This window comes from Arvicanthis niloticus, chromosome 18 (assembly GCF_011762505.2).
Source record: "Arvicanthis niloticus isolate mArvNil1 chromosome 18, mArvNil1.pat.X, whole genome shotgun sequence".
NCBI classification, from domain to species: Eukaryota; Metazoa; Chordata; class Mammalia; order Rodentia; family Muridae; genus Arvicanthis; species Arvicanthis niloticus.
The window spans coordinates 53,090,934-53,110,056 of NC_047675.1; the positions used below are offsets into that span (position 1 = coordinate 53,090,934).

General features: G+C 40.5%; 1 protein-coding gene across 13 annotated transcripts in view; it reads left to right on the forward strand.

Moving 5' to 3' along the window:
* Pard3 (par-3 family cell polarity regulator) overlaps positions 1–19,123 on the forward strand; it is a 551,101-nt gene that overhangs the window by 308,615 nt on the left and 223,363 nt on the right. For all 13 annotated transcript variants that reach the window (XM_034522100.2, XM_076916063.1, XM_076916061.1 and 10 more), the window contains 5 exons: positions 2,257–2,396; positions 3,652–3,780; positions 5,986–6,024; positions 13,973–14,161; positions 14,852–15,022. In XM_034522100.2, the coding sequence (XP_034377991.1) occupies positions 2,257–2,396; positions 3,652–3,780; positions 5,986–6,024; positions 13,973–14,161; positions 14,852–15,022 (668 nt within the window). The remainder of the gene's footprint in view (positions 1–2,256; positions 2,397–3,651; positions 3,781–5,985; positions 6,025–13,972; positions 14,162–14,851; positions 15,023–19,123) is intronic.

A 19,123-nucleotide genomic window follows, 5' to 3' on the forward strand; every position in this document is an offset into this window, starting at 1 on the left:
TCTTTCTTAATAGATGTTATTGCCAGCCATTGGAGTCTCATGAAGGCACAGAGACATATGGGACAGCCTCAGAAGAATAATTAGTAAAATTCATATAGACAGCTTGCCACTCAAGGCTTCAGTACAGACAATAGCAGAAACCTAACAATCAATCTGGAGGTGGTTTCCGGTTGGGTATAGAGGATTTTATGTGAGCCTGTGAGTGTTTCTGGCGTGTTTCATTTCAGGAACTACTGAGATTCGTTTCTGCTCTTCTCTCTCCAACTCGTGCTTTTCAGTCTTGGTTTTCTCGCGTGTTACATGTTTTGATTCACTTTTATGTGAACCTCCTGCCACACTCAGATACTCTTCTTCACAGTTGACCTGTGTGTCTCTTCATCCTTCTCACAGTGGCCTTGCCTTTGACATCCTATTACCTGAAACGTAGCACAAGAAGTAAATAATCCTAAATAGAGATTGCTCATTAGAAGCATTACAGGAAGCCGGGTGTGGTGGCACATGCCTTTAATCCTAGCACTTGGGAGACAGAGGCAGGGGGATTTCTGAGTTCGAGGCCAGCCTGGTCTACAGAGTGAAAAGAAGCATTACAGGATTCTTTGATTCCGTAGAAATCTGTCAGGCTTCACACTGAGTCTCACACAGCACACTGAGGTTCTGTTCTTTACTTTGGGTCCTAATGGGGTGTATGTAACTCATTTCCCCAACATCACTGGTCTAAGATTGTTCGTGAAGAAATCTACCAAAGGCAACATGAAGTCATTTAATCAGGAAAATAATTACTGATATCCATTGACCTTGGTACTTTTAAACATGAGAGGGTGACCTTAGGGTTTAGTATCCCTGATCTCAGGTGGACTCTTCCCTGAGTGATCTGCCCATCGTGGGGGATGGGACCACACGTGGGAGCACTTTAGTTACTTGGAAGGGAACTTGACAAAGGTAAGCAGCATAGTTCATATATCTAAGTTGTTGGCTCTACTTGGGGTATGAGGAAGGATGGTTACTAAAAATATTACTGTTCTATGTCTCCTTCCTGAACACTTTTTTTCTCCTTTTCTCCTGCTTTGTGCTCTCGATCTGGATACCATCATTACCAATACTTGATTTTTGAGGTTTCATGGAGTTTTTACAGTTTATTTTTATTTGATGTGTACAGACGTATTACACGTATGTCTGTGCACCACACACATGCCATGCCTGTGGAGGCCACCATGTGATGCTGGGAATCAAACCCAAATCTTCTGCAAAGCACAGTGCTCTTAACTTATGAGCCATCTCTCCAGACCCCCAAAATTTTATAGATTTAAATTTTTATTCCTGATTTCTTTCTTTTTTAATTGGATATTTTACTTATTTACATTTCAAATGTTATCCCCTTTCCCAGGTTTCCCTCCCGAAACTGGGAAACCCCCTATCCCATACCCCTTCCCCCTGCTTCTGTGAGGGTGCTCCCCCACCCACCCACTCCCGCCTCCCTGCCCTGGTATTCCCCTACACTGGGGCATTGAGCCTTCACAGGACCAGTGGCCTCTCCTCCCATTGACAAGGCCATCTGCTACATTTGCGGCTGGAGCCATGGGTCCTTCTATGTGTATTCTTTGGTTGCTGGTCCATCCCTGGGAGCTCCCAGGGGATCTGGCCAGTGGATACTGTTGCTCCCCCCACGGGGCTGCAAACCCCCTCAGCTCTTTCAGTCCCTTCTCCAACTTCTCCATCAGGGACTCCTGCTCGGTCCAATGGTTGGCTGCAAATATCCACCTCTGTATTCGTCGGGCTCTGACAGAACCTCTCAGGAGACAGCTATATCAGGCTCCTATCAGCAAGCACTTCGTGGCATCCTCAGTAGTGTCTGGGTTTGGTGTCTGTATGTGGGGTGGATCCCCAGGTGGGGCAGTCTCTTCAAGAAGAGCTGTCAGGCCCATTTGGTACCCAAAGACTTAAAGTTCACATATGAGTTCATTAACTTGAATTTGCCCTTGGGAAGACCACCAAAGAAAATTAATGGCTCCTAGAGCAGAACAGTTTAAATCTTCCAAACAATCCAGTTTGAAAACCTCATTGACACTTTTACAGCATTACAAGAAACATAAGGCCACTGGGCGTTATCAAATGTAAAATTGACACAGTATGGGCCAGTCTTTGCATGCGGCACACGTATCCAGCTTAAAATACAGGGTAGTGGCCAATCCTTTGTGGCTCACGTGTGTAGTTCACAGCACACAGCAGCACCTACAGATGTCTCTGTCTCTGTCTTAGGTACAGAAGGACTGGGATTCAGCATCACTTCCCGGGATGTCACTATAGGTGGCTCAGCTCCCATTTACGTCAAGAATATCCTTCCTCGAGGGGCTGCCATTCAGGACGGCAGACTCAAGGCAGGAGACCGGCTAATAGAGGTGAGTGACTTCCAGGCAAGGACTTCCGGCTTCCCTGAAAAATTCCTTTCTTTGGGAGTTAGTTTGAAAATCTTTTTGTGAATAAGAAAATTGTGTATCTTTAGCAGGGATGTTGCATCAGAAAACAGTTTGTTTTTACTGTATGTTTTCCTGTGTTATCTGAAGATAAATTGCCTGTATGTCTAGTTTATTTATAAATACTAACTATATAGATATTTGGTTTATGAGGCCAGAATGTATCTTGTCATTATGCATGTGCCATATCTCTGTGATGGCGATTTTAGACAGCTTTATACTTAATGTGTATCAGCATAGGCAAGTCAACTACTTAGACAACAGAACCAAGATAGATAAAGTGAACACGGACAGTGTGTCTTGAAAGGAAAGGCCAAAAGGTTGGCATGGCAACCTGGACCATGAACTGAGACGCAGCATCCAACATCACCAGCAAGGAAAGCAGATTTTAGAAATCTCCTTTTGATACTTTTGGTTTAACTTCACTGGTATTTAAGGTCACTGCAAAAATACACATAGATGTAGTTTCTGATATTGGAAGCTGTTGAAAAGAAAGAGGCACCAACTCAGAACTTAAGACCCATTTTTCTAAATGAAGCTCAATCCCACACTCATGCTAGGCAAGTGCTTCTGTCCTGAGCCATGCCTCAGAGCACCAAGCCACAAGCCTACAACTGAGCCATACCCAAGTGCCCTCCCTGGGGATTCTAGGCAAGAGTTTAACACTGGGCCATTATTTTCACTACCAAACTGTTATTTATTTATCTATTTGTTTGTTTGTTTAAGTGATTCTTTGGGGGTTTAGTGTTTACCTTTTAATGATAAAATATTTATTCTTCATTTTTCCCCGAAACTTATAGCATTATGCTAAAAGACTCCTGCTGTATTTTCCTATTTGGCTGTTGAAAAACCAGTTGCACACAGGCTGTTCAAGAGCTTGGTTCTTGTAGTGGTTTCACGTTGATTTGACCTTGTGGTTGCTGTCTGTTTATGGCATGTTTATGGCGGTTGCAGCTCTGCTTTATGGGTGAACAGTAAAGGATTTATTGCTTCCTCACTGGCATCTGGCTACCTGATCAACTTCTTTTATGAGCCACCAAAACTTCCATGGTTACCTGGTCACGACCACGATTTGCACTTAAAGACTTACTTACTAGTTTCAGTGAGTTCTGGGTCTCTGGCTTTTCTTCTTCTGCCGGTCTGGACAAGGTTATAATTAAAACTTTTCTCTTCATTTTAGGTCAATGGAGTAGATTTAGCCGGCAAGTCCCAGGAGGAAGTTGTTTCCCTGTTGAGAAGCACCAAGATGGAGGGGACTGTGAGCCTTCTGGTCTTTCGTCAGGAAGAGGCCTTCCACCCAAGGGAAATGGTGCGTAACTGTAAGACAGATGGAAGACTTCTCATGCATGTGAACCAGTGACCTAGGCTACCTACTCAGTGGTGACTGTTTGTACACACCTGCCATAAGGGGTCTCTATAGTTTTTTATTTTCCTCATGCATAGCATTCAATGCAAGTGTTCTCAACCATGCCAGTTTTAGCAATAGACACCTCAACTATGTAACTATGTGTGGATGAGTGCTTAATAAGCAGCTTATAAGAAGGGTCTCAGGGAAATTATGTGTTTATCACTGTTTCTTCTGCTAACCCTGTTAAACCCCAAGATGTCAATTATTTCATAACCATCACCCCAAAGGCTATATTTGAAACACTGCCATCTTCTCTTCTCATGTGACAGGTTTTCAGGTTTCAGATTTTTGTAGTAAATACAACCTAAACAAAGTTAATGGTGCTTCCTGTTGTCGGATAGGGAAACTTACAAAATTAGTGTTAGGAAAATAAAGACGTGTCACAAGCACGGGTGACCTTAGTTGGAAAAACATAAACAATGGGCACTGTTCATAGCTCACCTTTGCCTTCCACACTGATGTTAACCATTAAGCAGACTCGAAATTGTTTTGGCGGGAATAAGATACAGAGCTTACATGTGGTTCTGAATACGCTTTTGAAGAAAATGTTATTTTTATTATTTGTATATAAATGTTATATACTTATATATAAAATCGACTTGTTTGGAAGAGTCATCTTTATCTTTTGATGTGATTAGAAGGTTCTTTTGGCTCAAGCACAAGTAGCATCTTAAATATTCCAAAGCAGATTTGACCGGAGCCATCTCAGATGTTTGATATCTCCTTTCAGCTAGCTGCTAGCTTTGTGTAGCCCTGACAAGTGACAGGATTTAGGGCTACAGTTCCCAAATCTGTCACATAGGCCTGATTCTCTTAAATTATGCATTGTGATGCATCATGGCTGATATATCCACTATAGAAATTAGTTGTTTATTTAAATAGCTGTTAAAATAAAGCTAGATTTCAACCATGGGTGTCCAATCCCTTGTTACACACAGACCTGAAAGTCTTACTTGGCTTTATGGGGATTTCAGACTCTGATGGGGTGATAAGTGAACACTTATGTGTTCTGTTTATTTTGAATAAATTATGAAAACTTCATCATAGTTAACAAATGTTTAATGCATCATCTCTCTCCGTTTAAATGCCATTTTACCCAGTTTCCTCCACTCTTATCCAATTTTGTGTTTAAGATGCCACCTGATCCTAAATCTGGGATGTCTCTATTCGATTGCAAATGAGCCCTCTCCAAAGCACCAGCCTCCCCTGGGCAGGCAGGAAGCCCCAGCTCTGCCTGGCATTCTGAGGCTGCATGTTGGCCTTACTGAGTCTGCCAAACTGCAGCACTGTTCTTCAGCAGTCTCACAGGGGAACGAGAGCCAGCCTGAGGTTATGCAGGTTCTTCTGGGCCAATTTGGATCTTCCAGGCTTCTGTTTCTCCCGTCTGCTGCTCCCTCTCCCCCTCCCCCTCCCTCATTTAATTTATTGCTTGTGAGCTTTTCATTAAGGACAGGGCCAGTAGGCTGTCAGTCTGTTATGCCTGCTGCAGCTGCTTTTTGAGACTTAAAATAATAACATTTCTGAAAGTCAAAGGAAGTGTTTAAAAATAATTCTTAACTCCAATTAATGTAACTCTTCTCTTCTGTCTCAGTTCTATGGGTCTTAATCTAAATACTTTTTAATCAGTGTTTTGTCTTTTGTTAAAAATTAAATAAAACCAAATTATCAATTTTTCATGTTCTGTGTTACATGGAAAGAATTACATGTGTTCCCTGTAGAACACGTTCTAGTATCAAGTGTTTTGCACTTGAAACAGTCTGTTTTTTTTATCCATATAGCTGTCAATTGGCCCTGAGGTTTGGTTGGGGAGATTTGAAAACACATTTAGAAGTAGCAGCATATTTATATACAGAGTTTGATGCGGTTTCTTTTCCTGCACAGAGCTTATGAGGTAATGTGAATGAATGGAGAGACTTCTCTCTAGAACTGCTGAAATCTGGACCTAGACCCTGACAGTCCAGAAGACAGCCATATGTCAGTCCACTTACAATGTAAAGGAAACAATCTAATTTTAAAACAATCTAATCTCTTTTAATAAAGCATTCTGTCCCTGGTCCTTGATGATGAAAATCAGTCTGTACTGATGTTTCTCTTTGATTCTTCTAGAATGCTGAACCAAACCAGATGCAGACTCCAAAAGAAACGGTAAGAAGCTTGTCTTTAGAGACGTTTCAGTACTTGCTAATTCACAATGATACTATTTGTCCGGCTTCTTTGCCAAGGTGATCTAATTTAAAAATAATTTTTATTTACCTCTATATTGGAGGGGAGGCTTGTCAAACAGGCATAAAAAGGGAGACACCAGAATTATTTTCTGTTCCTTTGTACAGTATGGTAAAGTTAAGAGAGTTTAATATAAAATATAACCAGGAATAATATGGTGATATGTCAGTGATCCAGGTAAGCATAGTTGTTATAGTTAAAAAAAAAAAGGGCAGGGGATAAGTCAAGCATTCTGGGCTCAAGTTCAAATACAGATGCAGCTCAACTATGTCCATTTTATAACCCTAATCCACACTGGGAACTAAGGGTAGGCCGTATTCTGTCTGTTTATAGGCAATATGTTGGTCTCTGTAATGATGTACTACATGGTGGAAGAGAGAGAATGTAATGCTGACAGTAAATAACCAGATAAAAGTCAGGATCTTTGTATATTAAAGGATCTTTACATTTTAAATAGCAAATAAAAATATTCCCAAACTCAGCCAAGTATGGTGGTTCATGCCTTTAACCCCAGCACTTGGGAGGCAGGGGTAGGTGGATTTCTGTGTGTTTGAGGCTAGCCTGGTCTACATAGTTAGTTACAGGACAAGCAGGGCTATGTAGGAACCCTAGGTAAACCAAAATCATCACAATATAAGGCCTTAATCAGACTTGATTTTTAAAATACAGATACATAGACAATCAATGTCAATAAATAGAATGGTATTTTCAAATATCTCATCATTTTAAAACTGGATGGTGAATAAGACCTCAGGGCAAAAATCAGAAGTAACATCAAGAATATTACACACCCATGAGTACAGGTTAGAGAAAGCCACAGGATTGAGGTTTTGGTTGTATAGTGACTGACTCAGCCAGTGACAGCCAATGAAAACCACAGTGGTGTTACACATTGAAGATGTCAGTGAGAAAGGACAGCTGAGGAGATCATTATGTTTGAAAAGACAGTCGCTGTGGCAAAGATAGTGGAAGTCTGTACAGTGTGGACCAGCAGAGATTGTCAAAGCACGGGCAAATAGGCCCTGTAACTACAATGAGCTATTCTGGAAATGAACATGTATGTATATTTATACATATGTGTGTTTGTGTCTAAAGATGGCATTTCAAATTAGTAATCAACTGTGGCTTACCCAGCCCTTAGGACAGCTACCTATTCACTCTTAAAATATGATTTATTTAATTAGTGCTGGGCTTGACCCCACGTAAATACTGACCACCCTATCACAGAGCTGAACTCACAGCCGACCATTCACCTTTCCAAGTTTGATGCTTTCTTTACCAGTCATCCCAGTAAATCGTAGTTGGTCCTGAACTTAAACATCCAAAAATCTTGGAAAATCTTGACCAGAAGAAAATGTCAAACTTTTGATTTACTTTGGATTAAAAAATACCTGTGACTTTAAAAAGCTGACACACAGGCAGCCCCCAGCTCACTAAGGGGCACAGTTTCACAGGAGGGCAAAACATACATATAACATCCTCTTATCTCAGTTTCCATGAGAAATCAATAGGTGACTGGAGAGCTTGAATGCCTTATCAGATAAAAATCTCTGTAGTAGATATTTTATCCAAACGTAAGCTAACAGAGTGTTCACTGCAATGCTGGATACATTGGGTATGCTAAATGCATTTCGGGTTTGCAATATCTTCAGCTTAGAATAAGTTTACCTAGGTGTAATTCCACTGAGAGTCAGGGGACAGTTATGTTCTCCTACGTCTTTATGTGTACATATTTATTTTTATCTTATGATTAGCATTATCCATTGCTATAGCCATAGCCTGAAGCATTTGCTGTATAAACATGGTAAAAAAGGATTTTTTTCCTGTGGGGTGATTGCTGCTCCTCTGTGGTTCTGAATCTTCCTGACTTCTGTGGGTTCTGCAAAGCATAATGTGATTAGAATCCTTCATCTGCCCACACCGATTCTTATCGAGTCTTTGCGGGATGTAGAGGCATTGAAAAGACAAACAGAGCTGACTCAATAAGGAATTGAGTTGGAATTCCTTATGGTGCCTTTACCATGATAATGGCTGCTTAATGTTTCTGACAGATTTCCCTCGAAATATTTTCATCGTTTGCTCTCAGCCGTCTTTGTAGCGTAGCGATAAACTTTGTACATTTTTTAACTTTAAAATTTTATTTTATTTTTGTTGAGGTCTGTAAGTTATAGGCTTCAAGGCTATTCTGGATTAATTACCTTATATAGGTTTTTTTTTTTCTTACTGTCAGAATTTCAGAAAGTTCTCTTTGTCCACCTCTTCTGTAACTTTAATTTTTTTTAAACCAATTTTTAATGATGGTTCTTAAGCACTTTAACCTCCCTGTTAGCCCACCAGAGGCAGTGAAAAAGAAAGGCCACAGGGGAAGTGGACCTGTTTAGAAACATTCTTTGGATCAACTCCCGTCTGTGTTTGGAAATCAGCAGTTCAGTTCGCAGGCTAGCAATGGCAACTGGATCCACTCACAAACACCTCATGAATACACCAGCAGCCCAGTTTAGTAGAGTCGGGATAACAAACATGAATCAGCAGTGGTGGCACTACTTAGCAGAGACAGCCAGGCCTCAGCCTCAGCTAGAGTCAGCAGAAGGGGCCAGGAGGAACACTAGGAGAAGTTCTTGTGTGTGCTTCTCTCAGGGAAGTGAAGAACAGCGAAGACACAAGACCCACAAGAGATGCATGACTAACTCTATAAACAAGCCTAGCTAGCTCAGCCTATTTATACACCCTCCTAACATCACCTGTCCTCCACGGGTGTTGCCTCAGCTTGTGTGTCTGCCTCAGCATGTGTGTCTGTCTCAGCTGACTTCACTCTGCCAATCAACCCGAGTTGCTGAGCTGAAGTGGCAGGAAACTGCAGGACATCACCAGAAGTTTTTCAGTGCACTTCTCTCTATGGAGTCCCAACAAATGAAACTCAACTATGCAATGCAAGGTGGACCAATATATGCAAAGAATCTTTCATCACATGTCCTTTAACATGCTTGCTTGAACAGAACATTCTTTTACCTGTGTCTGCTTCAGTGGAATGTTCCTTCATATGTTTGCCCCAGCAAAACACCATCCAACCGATTTTCTGAAGAACCCTGCAGTTTCCACTTCATCTTCCATTGGTAGCACTCTGCCACGTTGAACACCTGTTCCACTCTTTTCTCTCCATGAGGGCTTCACACTGTTCTCTCTGTATAACATTTATTTCCCTGAACTGACAGTAAATTATCTACGTAATTCTCCTTCTCCTTTACTCCTGAATGTCTCAATGCAAGGACACTTTCTTATGTAGCCGTGCTCTAGTTGTCAGAACCAATAAACCGCCCTTGGCTTTACAGTGCTATAACTGCCCACAGTAGTTTATAAAATAAATGAGTAAGAAGTCAGAATGGCCCTCTGGGCTCCAGCCCAAGCCAGGTCATGGCATGGCATTTAGTTATGTGTCTGGACTCTTAGTCTAGGGTGGTTCTTTGGTGTACCTTTGTTTACATTTTTGAAAAAAAAAAACACTATGAGAACATTTTTAATTCTTTAGAGAGCACATCTCTCTGAGAATATCCCTTCACTTGGGTTTTTCTGATTCTTGTTCCCCCCATCAGATATTTTTCTGGGCAGATACTGGAAGTTAATAACTAATATTGTTATAAACAAACAGAAAATTGTCTTTAAAAATACTTGTCCTTCATTAGATCAGGAAATAACATAGGAAGTCCAGATGTATGATTGTGATTTAATAAGCAGGCCTGGTAGTCCCAGCACTGGGGAGATTGAGGTAGGAGGATCATTTTGCCAAGACCTGCATGGGATACTATGAGGTAAAGCCAGTCCAGGAAACTTGAAAGGCTGTGTCTCAAAAAAACAAAACAAACAAACAAAACAAAGCAAAAACAAGTGGAAGAAGGGGAACTGGATTGAAGGCAGAGAGGAACAAAGACAAAGATCCTAGCATGAACCACGCCCTGAGTTCAATCCCCAATAACTACAAAAATAATAATGAATAAGCAATGTAAATAAAAAATCTCAGAAAGATGGGCTCAAATAATGAAAATAGAATTCATCTTTCATCTCTGTAATAAAGGTATATAGCGTTTCCACAAATCTCTTTGTACATAGCCACAGTTGGTTGTCAACTCAATATACAATAAGCAAGCTTAGAGGCTTTCAAATTGTCTTCTATAAATGTTCTGTCTGTTTATGCATTCAACTGTTATTCCAGGGTGTACATACATATGTCTACCCTCCCTCCCTCCCTCCCTCCCTCCCTCCTTCCCTCCCTCCCTTCCTCCCTCCCTCCCTTCCTTTCTTCCTTCCTTCCCTCTGGTAGCACAGGTTGCCCTTGTTCCCAGGGTCTTCCTGCCTCAGCCTCCTGAGCTCTAAGGTTAGTTTTGCACTACCATGCCCTGCAGAAACCCATCCTGTTCAGCACATTGTTGAATGTTCTGAAGAGCTCCGTGTCTCTGACTTTTCCCTTTTGTTTTCTTCACTATGTTTTATGTGTTTCATCAGCCCAGAGATTTGATCATCATTTCCCCTTCAATAGGAATGAATGATGTGATTAAGTTCACTGTATATTCACAGTCCCTCCTGTGCAGTCAGGGTCTGAGCTACTGGGACTAGTGTTAACAGGAGAGAAAACGCTAAGTAGGAAATGCAGAAGGGCATTGACCACTTTTCTTCCTCAGTGTACATTCTCTTCTCTGAGGAGAATGGAAAACTCGATAGCTTTCACAGGACACATTAGGCAGGACCCCTATTTCCAATACACTTGGCAAAAAGAAGAAAAAAAAATGCCCTTTGTTTTCTAGACATTAAAGGCAAATTTGCCAATGGAGAAGCATGCAGGGGGGAACTGCAGTCAAATTTGATGGGAACTTGTTCATGCTCTACCAACATACATACACAGTAGATACCCATTGCCCACATGCATGGGAGTGAGCAGCAAAACCAGCTTGAGCAGGCTGGAGAACATGTTAACTTTTATGCCTGAAGTGTGAACTTGAACTTGTTGGAGGGACACAGCTTCAGGCAACACAACAAGGAGGTAGGAGGTGGCTTCTACTGTGTCCGTGCACACAGGTCCCTGCACTAGCTCAGCGTTGTGGGGATTTTTATGCTGTCACATCTCAAAATGGTTTTTGAAGAGCAAACTTTTAAAAGTTACTGCCAAAATAACTAAATTTCTAAAAAGCTGGTGTTAATTTCAGTCTCCTTCAAGAGCCAAGCGGATTAGTAATGACTTGTTAATGCAGCTGACAGTGCCTCCCTTCAATGTTCTTAATGACAATAAAGTCTCAGGTTTGAAACAAGAACCATAAGAGAAGACCCTCCCACCCCAGCCCAACAGGGGTCTCTTGCAGTTTTCATAGTAAGTGCAGAGCAAGGCCAGGGAGGGGGGTACTCCCACCTTGATTAGCCTTTTCTTTATGAATTCATTCAGCTCCTTGTCTTGATTTTTCAAGTAGGGAAAAAAATGAGAATTTTAAGCTTTTGTAAAATCATTATGGAAATGTTGGCATTGGTAAACATGAGATAGCCAAACTGAAGATCTAAATCCACCAATGACAATTAAGGTCCTTTGGAATGAGGGAGAGAAGTGGTAACAGTTGAGTCCCTGTGTGCACTAAACACAGCTGTGATTCCTTGAATTTAGGAAAGCCTGAGAACCTACAGTGTCTACGGCCTCTCAAAGGAAACATTCTTACTTAGTAAAATCTATTTTGTCTCCTAAGTGTTTCTGAATTCCACATACAAGGGAACAGTGGTGTGGCTTGGAGTTGTTGATATTGTTTCTTTTTCCTTAAATCATTGAAATCTACCCATATGGGATGTCCTTTTAAGCATTACTACTTTGGTTGTCTGTAATGCTGATATGAACGTGGCTCCTTTTACATGTTTTCTAGGCCAGTGTTCTTGCACTGAGATGCTCTCAGCCTCCAGATGGTATATTTTTACATTAACAGTAAGACTGCAATAGTCATTTATAGAATAATTACCTAGTGTTTTTGATACACACAGATTAAAAAAAATGAAAAATGAAATGAACATTAGCATTTATAGAGCATTGCATGAGTATAAAGATATTTCTATAAAATAAATGTGTGATGTACTAATATTTTGATACAGTTACCAGAACTAGGGTTTGTCTCCAGTTCATTAGTTTTATTGATTTGAACTGTAATTATTCTCTGGGAATATTGTAAAGATAAAGTGGTTACAAAGATTGAAGAAGCTCAATCTGATGGTAAATATTTACTTTATATAAACACTGTCCTTTAAACGTTTAATTTTCGTTTTTTACTGCATACTTTTCATGCTCTTAAAAGGCTGTGGTTTTATATCATTGAAAGCTGACTCCTCCTTACTCACTGTTGGGCTATTCTTTGAAATGTTTCCAAGAATGTATTCCTGTGTGGCTAGACATGTAGGCCAGCAGCAGAGAAGTTCTAGACTGCCTGTCATGAGGCCCCTGTTTTATCACCAGTGACACACACACACACACTGAATGTCAGCAAAGTGGAAACATTGCTTTATATGTAACATTATTTTGGATTTTAAGGTTTTAAAATAGCACCTTGTTTATATATAATCACAGGTAAATATTCTTCTAAAAGCTAGTTTAATTAAGACAATCAAGAGTACATGTGAAAACCTCACGTTCTCTTTTAAGTTATTTTATTGTTACTTGATTTGGCCTTTTAGAATATTTCAAAAATTGGATAGGATACAAAAAAAAAAAAAATCCTGTTTCTATCCTCTATAATAGCCAAGTTTTATGAGCAACCATGAGTTGTTTGAAAGCTGTCCATTTGGGATGACAGCTCACCACTGTAATTGATGGTCCATTTTAAATGACTAAAGTGGATGCTGCAGCAGTGTTTCAAAGTTGGGAAAAGTGGAGGAGTACATTGCGTGCTTCACTGGGGTCTGTGCATTCTGGGACTGATGCTACAGGACAGGTCTAGATTTCCACTTCAGATGGCAGATATGGAGATGGTATCCAAGGCTTTTGCCTTGGAGGGGTTGCTGAGGACCTGAACAGCAGCCTGCCCTTTCTTCTTGGGTACTGAACTTTCACTTAGTAATAGAATGTGGCCTCACACCATACTCCACTGGGCGATAGATTCATTTTTCATTTCTTCCTGTTTTAAGGAAGGTGAGCAAGGGTTTATATATCCTAACTGTGTGGGATCTTGAAAGCCTTTCTTTGAGTGTCTTCAGTTAGGAAACCAAAGAGTTGTACATAGCTAATTAATCAAACAACGATGCTTATGTGATATCTACCAGTGATATGATGTGTGATTGCCAGATTATAGAACTCTCAGGTGTTATTTGGTTCTATATTGTCTCCCAGATGTTGCTGTTTATATAGTTCAACACTGATCCTAAACCTGAACACTTTTCCTGGTTGGCTTTGTATCATTGGGGTTTCCATATTGCCTATGCATAAAAATGCACACAGTATCAGTGAATATTGAACTAACTACTAATGACAGTGGAAATCCTCCATGCAAAGACAAACGGTTTGCTTATCTTGACTTTTTTTAGAAGTTGTTTTACATAGTAAAGACAGAACAGAACAAAGACTTTGCAGACTAGCCCCAGACTTTAGGAGTCTACATATATCTCTTTTGTGTTACCCCTGTGTTTCTTAGAATCAGTTGCAGCTTTGGTGCAACATAGATATAAGCATAGCCTGAAGCTGCTCACAGCCAGGCTCAGGTGGAATCTTGAAAGACAGCTGTACCATCCTCATGGATTCTGTCAAGGAATGAAATCTGCCTATTCTCCTTAGAGAACTTGTCATTAAAATCTTCAGTGTACTAGCTAGAGAAAGGTATTGATATTTTTTAATACCCCATGCAACTCTTTTCTCTTTTAGAAAGCTGAAGATGAGGACGTTGTCCTCACACCTGATGGTACCAGGGAGTTTCTAACTTTTGAAGTTCCACTGAATGACTCAGGATCTGCCGGGCTTGGTGTCAGCGTCAAGGGGAACCGTTCTAAAGAGAACCATGCAGATCTGGGCATCTTCGTCAAGTCCATTATTAATGGCGGAGCTGCATCTAAAGTAAGGACCTGTCAGTTTTGTTCAGCCTGCGCCTGCTGGTGAGGTTTCTCACCCACCTCCCCTCTGACCTACACGTTCTATTAGTAACATTTTCTTTCTTTATAGAACGTCTGGACCATTCAGGGCATGGAGCTCATCAGTCTAACTCTTCATTCTATTTCACATGACCCTTAATCTGTAGTCTTCTTAGCTCAGTGAAGATAACATGTGTGAAGGCAGCATGAGTCCTGGGCTCAGGAGAAGGTTCCTTTTTTCCTTCCCTCCTGCTGGGAGTCCATTTGCTCCTTCTAAGCCTAGAGTGAGTTTCCTGTCTGTGAAGAGCAGTTTTCTACAGTTGTCTTGATCCTCATGGGTCTCATTTATAAACCTCCTTGGTGGCTGTTCCTGAAAGGAAGCAAGCCAGTGATGATCACTTTGTGTCCTTTGAGTTAGTATTCCATTTAGTACAGATTATAATAATGGCTCAGGAATGTCTAAAAGACTGAAGTAAAAGACAGAGGCTACAACAGCTGCTTACAATGAGATTAAAGCCCCCAGATCCCTTTTTCTTTTCTTTTCTTTTCTTTTCTTTTCTTTTCTTTTCTTTTCTTTTCTTTTCTCTCTTTTTGTTTGTTTGTTTTAATTATTTAAACTTTTGGAAAAGAAGCCTCTTGAAGACTACTCATCAATTCTCACTTGCCTTCCTCACAGGATGGAAGGCTGAGGGTAAATGACCAGCTAATAGCAGTGAATGGAGAGTCTCTGCTGGGCAAAGCCAACCAGGAAGCCATGGAGACTCTGCGGAGGTCCATGTCCACTGAGGGCAACAAGCGTGGCATGATCCAGCTCATTGTGGCAAGGCGGGTCAGCAGATGTAACGAGGTAAACAGAGGATGTTGCCTGGGAGAACCACCACTCGTCTCTGTGGCCTGCTGAGATTGCCCATGAAACATCTTGTTTTCAAACGTTGTGTCATGTGACCAGCATAGTCTGAACTTTCTGTGACTTTAAAACTTCAGACCCTCTAGCTTCACTTCTCCACTTCTGGGATTACAAGTATTGCACAATCATTTTTGGTTATGCAATAGAATGGACCAAGCCCAGGGCTTCATATATTCTAGACAAATGCTCTATGAACTGAGCTACAGCCCCAGCCTAGTGACATACTTGCTGTAGCAAGGCCAGAGCTTCTAATCCTTTTAATCCTTTCAAATAGTGCCAGTTCCTAGTGTCTAAGCTTCATATATATGAGACTATGGAGGCCATTCTTATTCAAACCAACACACACTTGCATTGCTTTTATTTGCCAGATGTAGAATGAAACAGCTATGACTATTAAGCTAATTTTTTGCAACAAGGATCAATATAACATTAACTGAAAACCTCAGACATAGGACAGACATTCTTTTAAATGGGAAGAATTCAGATTTGATCTTGAGAGTCCTGTAGCCTGAGGACTGCCTCTCTTTCTTCTTCTAGTAGTGTTGAGGGATGTACTTCAGATCTTACACTGGCTGGGCATGTGTTCTTACTGACTTGCATCTCAGCCTTTCAGAGATGTCTTGAATAGTGGTATTTTTTGTCAAAACATTGTTTGACATTTTTAGTCCAAGTTGTGCAGATGCTTGTGAATAGTTCTCAGGATAGTGTACAACACGTGTGTTGTATACTATATTAGGTAGTTCTTTTAGAGAAATGAGTTGTTTCCAATTCCCGAGGACAATGGTCAGTGGACAGGTATGTATTGAATATCTTCTGTATATCAGAAACTTTGATAGGTGCTGGATGCACAGCACTGTCTATTCACAAAAAAAATTGGAGGCTAAGAAGACAGTAGAGAGGGAAGATGCTGCTGCACAAACATGAGGGCCTGAGTTTCCATCCCGGCATCAGAGACAGAGACAAAAGAATCTGGAGCTTACTGACCATCCATCTGGCTGAGTGTCTGAGCCCCAGGTTCAGTAAGAGATTCTGACTCAGAAACAATAAATAAAGCAGAAAGCCATAGAGGGTGCTCAACAGCTGCACATACACACACACAAACAGACTCACACACACTCGCACACATGCATACACACATATACACACACACACTCATACACACATACACTCACACATAAACACTCATATACACTCATACACAAATTCACACACGCAGGCACACACACACACATACACATGCATGCACACACATACTCACATGCACACACACCCCGAATATGGAATGTTGTGGGAGATTTTTGCAATAAGGAGTAACAAAGATCATTCTGTTTCTGTAGGATTCTGATTCCCCAAGAGTAAGGCAAACGTGTGCCAGCTTGAAAATGTTTTGATAAAGGCATTGATTTATTCCATTTTGCCCTCTGAAAGATGTGAGTGTAGATTCCCTACTGAAATATCCCTGTCACATTTACTTTTACATTTGAATTTATGTGAATGAAGAGGATTTAAGTGCGGGAGCAGCTGTGATCCCCATAGCTGCCTGTAATTCTGTCATCATTTCCTATATGGCTGGTTCTTACTGTTTCTTAGGACACGGTAGCTTACGGTCTGTTAGAGACTGACTCTCAGTAGCTAGGCCCTCTTCCACAGTCTGCCAAGCAAACGATCTCATCAGTTCTCCAGGATAGATGCCATGTCACCTGGCCCCAGGGTCAGGACATTGTGGAATCTGGACTCTAGTGCTGTCTGTGTTGCTCCACCTGACCATCCTCTGTTTCATAGACGGGTGCCTGCTAATTCACTAGGGCTCTCTTTACCTTGAGTCTGTCTGCTGCTACCACCACCTTTTCCTCCTAGCAACCTTTCAATTTTAGAATACTCTCTTCACTATCTTTTCATAGCCCCTTTACTCCTAAAGGATGATGGGAGATTTTTAGAAATTGTACCCTATCTCCATTCACTCCTGGAAGATGGTAAGACGTTTTTAAAGACAGATTTGGTTGATTGGTTATTTTTGTTTGAATTTTAATATTAAGATTTTTTTCTCTTTCCTTCCTTCTTTTCTTCCTTTCTTCCTTTTTCCCTCCTTCCTTCCTTCTGTCTTTCCCTCCCTCCCTCCCTCCCTCCCTCCCTCCCTCCCTCCCTCCCTCCCTCCCTCCTTCCTTCCTTCCTTCCTTCCTTGCTTCCTTCCTTCCTTGCTTCCTTGCTTCCTTGCTTCCTTGCTTCCTTGCTTCCTTGCTTCCTTTCAGTTTGGAATACATGAAACAGGAAGACAAATTGATATTATTTACCCCAAGGGAGAGATTTGTTGCCTTCCAAAGGAGGCTGGAGGGAACTGGTACCTCTGTCTGGCATTCAAACTAAGCTATGTATGAGAATTAGGCTGATTTTAAGTATCTGAAAGAAATGGATATTTGTGGGAATTGCTGTAATTTGTCGTATCACCGTTATTTCAGCATGTCCATTAGAAGCAATTCTATATGAAAATCTTGTTTTAGCCTAAGCGTAAAGCTCTGCCAGGTGAACTGGTGTCTTAAATCTCATGTGAGGGGATTTAGACATCAAGGACTGCTTCAAAATTAAATCTTCCTTTAGATTTAATCCTTTTAGAATCAGAAAGCTACATAGAATAGAAAAGGCCCTGAGGACTAATTCTTGATTCTTGACCTGTGTGTTTTATGAGATGAATTTGGATAGGTCATTGAAGAAGGGGGAGGTGGGTGGGAGACATGGAGGATATGGCCAGCATGGTGACAGTCATTTAGAAGCAAGATCTTCACCATCCCACATTGGATCTGACTGACTGAGTCATTACCCAGTGATATGGAGAGAAACATGGGATTCTTGTGTAAGCTTCTGGTTCTTTTATCAAAGGGCCCCATAACCTGGAGCTTATCCTGTTAAGACTCTTGCTATTACCTCCTAAGAACATGAAAGAAACTAAACAAAAACACAATTTGACATTTAGCCCTAAAACTTTTCCTCAATTGGTTATCCAATCCTACGTGGCCAGCCCTGAACTCATATACATAGAAGTGACATAATATAGGCTGAGCAGGATATATATATATATATATATTTCAGAGTAATTGCAATTTTTTAAAGGCCATGGATTTCTGAGAGTTAAGAGGGAAGAAAGGGGAAATTATATAATTATATTTTAATTAGAAAATTTTAGAAGATTTATCGTGAATTTTATGCATAGGAGTGCTCTGTCTTCAGACATGCTAGAAGAAGGAATCAAATCCCATTACAGATGGCTGTGAGCCACCATGTGGTTGCTCGGAATTGAACTCAGGACCTTTAGAAGAGCCTTCAAGTGCTCTTAACCTCTGAGCCGTCTCTCCGGCCCCTTAAAAAAAAATTAGACACTAACAACCTCTCCCTCAGATCTGAAACATACCTGTTTATTATTTTCTTCAGGCTTATAACTCTTTTGACATTAGTATTATCCACAATAGACCTATAGTCTAGGCCAGATATCATAGCATGGTGGACCCAGCACAAAAGATTGCTTCTATACAACCTAGTATGCTAGTTTCAATGGAATCTGACTCATTCACTTTTTATTCAACTAATCGTTCAGCCAATGCCTGCTTTATGACAAACATGGGAATAAAATGTAAATAGAAACTGGAATTTCAAATAACTTCTCCCAATTGCTAGTCAGGATCAATCTGAGGGTAACTGAAAGGGAGATTAAGGCTATACAAACACTAACTTTCCTACAGAGATGGTAGCTTTCAGGTTTCTCCAGCCCCTCCAAAAAAAAAATAATTTAGAATCCAGAAATTTTATTAATATTAGTTTCCAAAGAGTTTTTAACTTTTTATAAAAAGAAATTATTCTAGGAATTTAATAAAAAAAAAGCATAAAAATTAGATAATATCCAGCTGATTATTAAGAAGCATGTTATTGCCATTTCTAAAAGCAATATATCATCTGAATATCTCTTTGAAAACATATTTATACTGTTTTTGTAATTTTTTATTGTTTCTAACATTCAGACTTGTAAATAAAATTTTAAGGGTGATTCGCAGG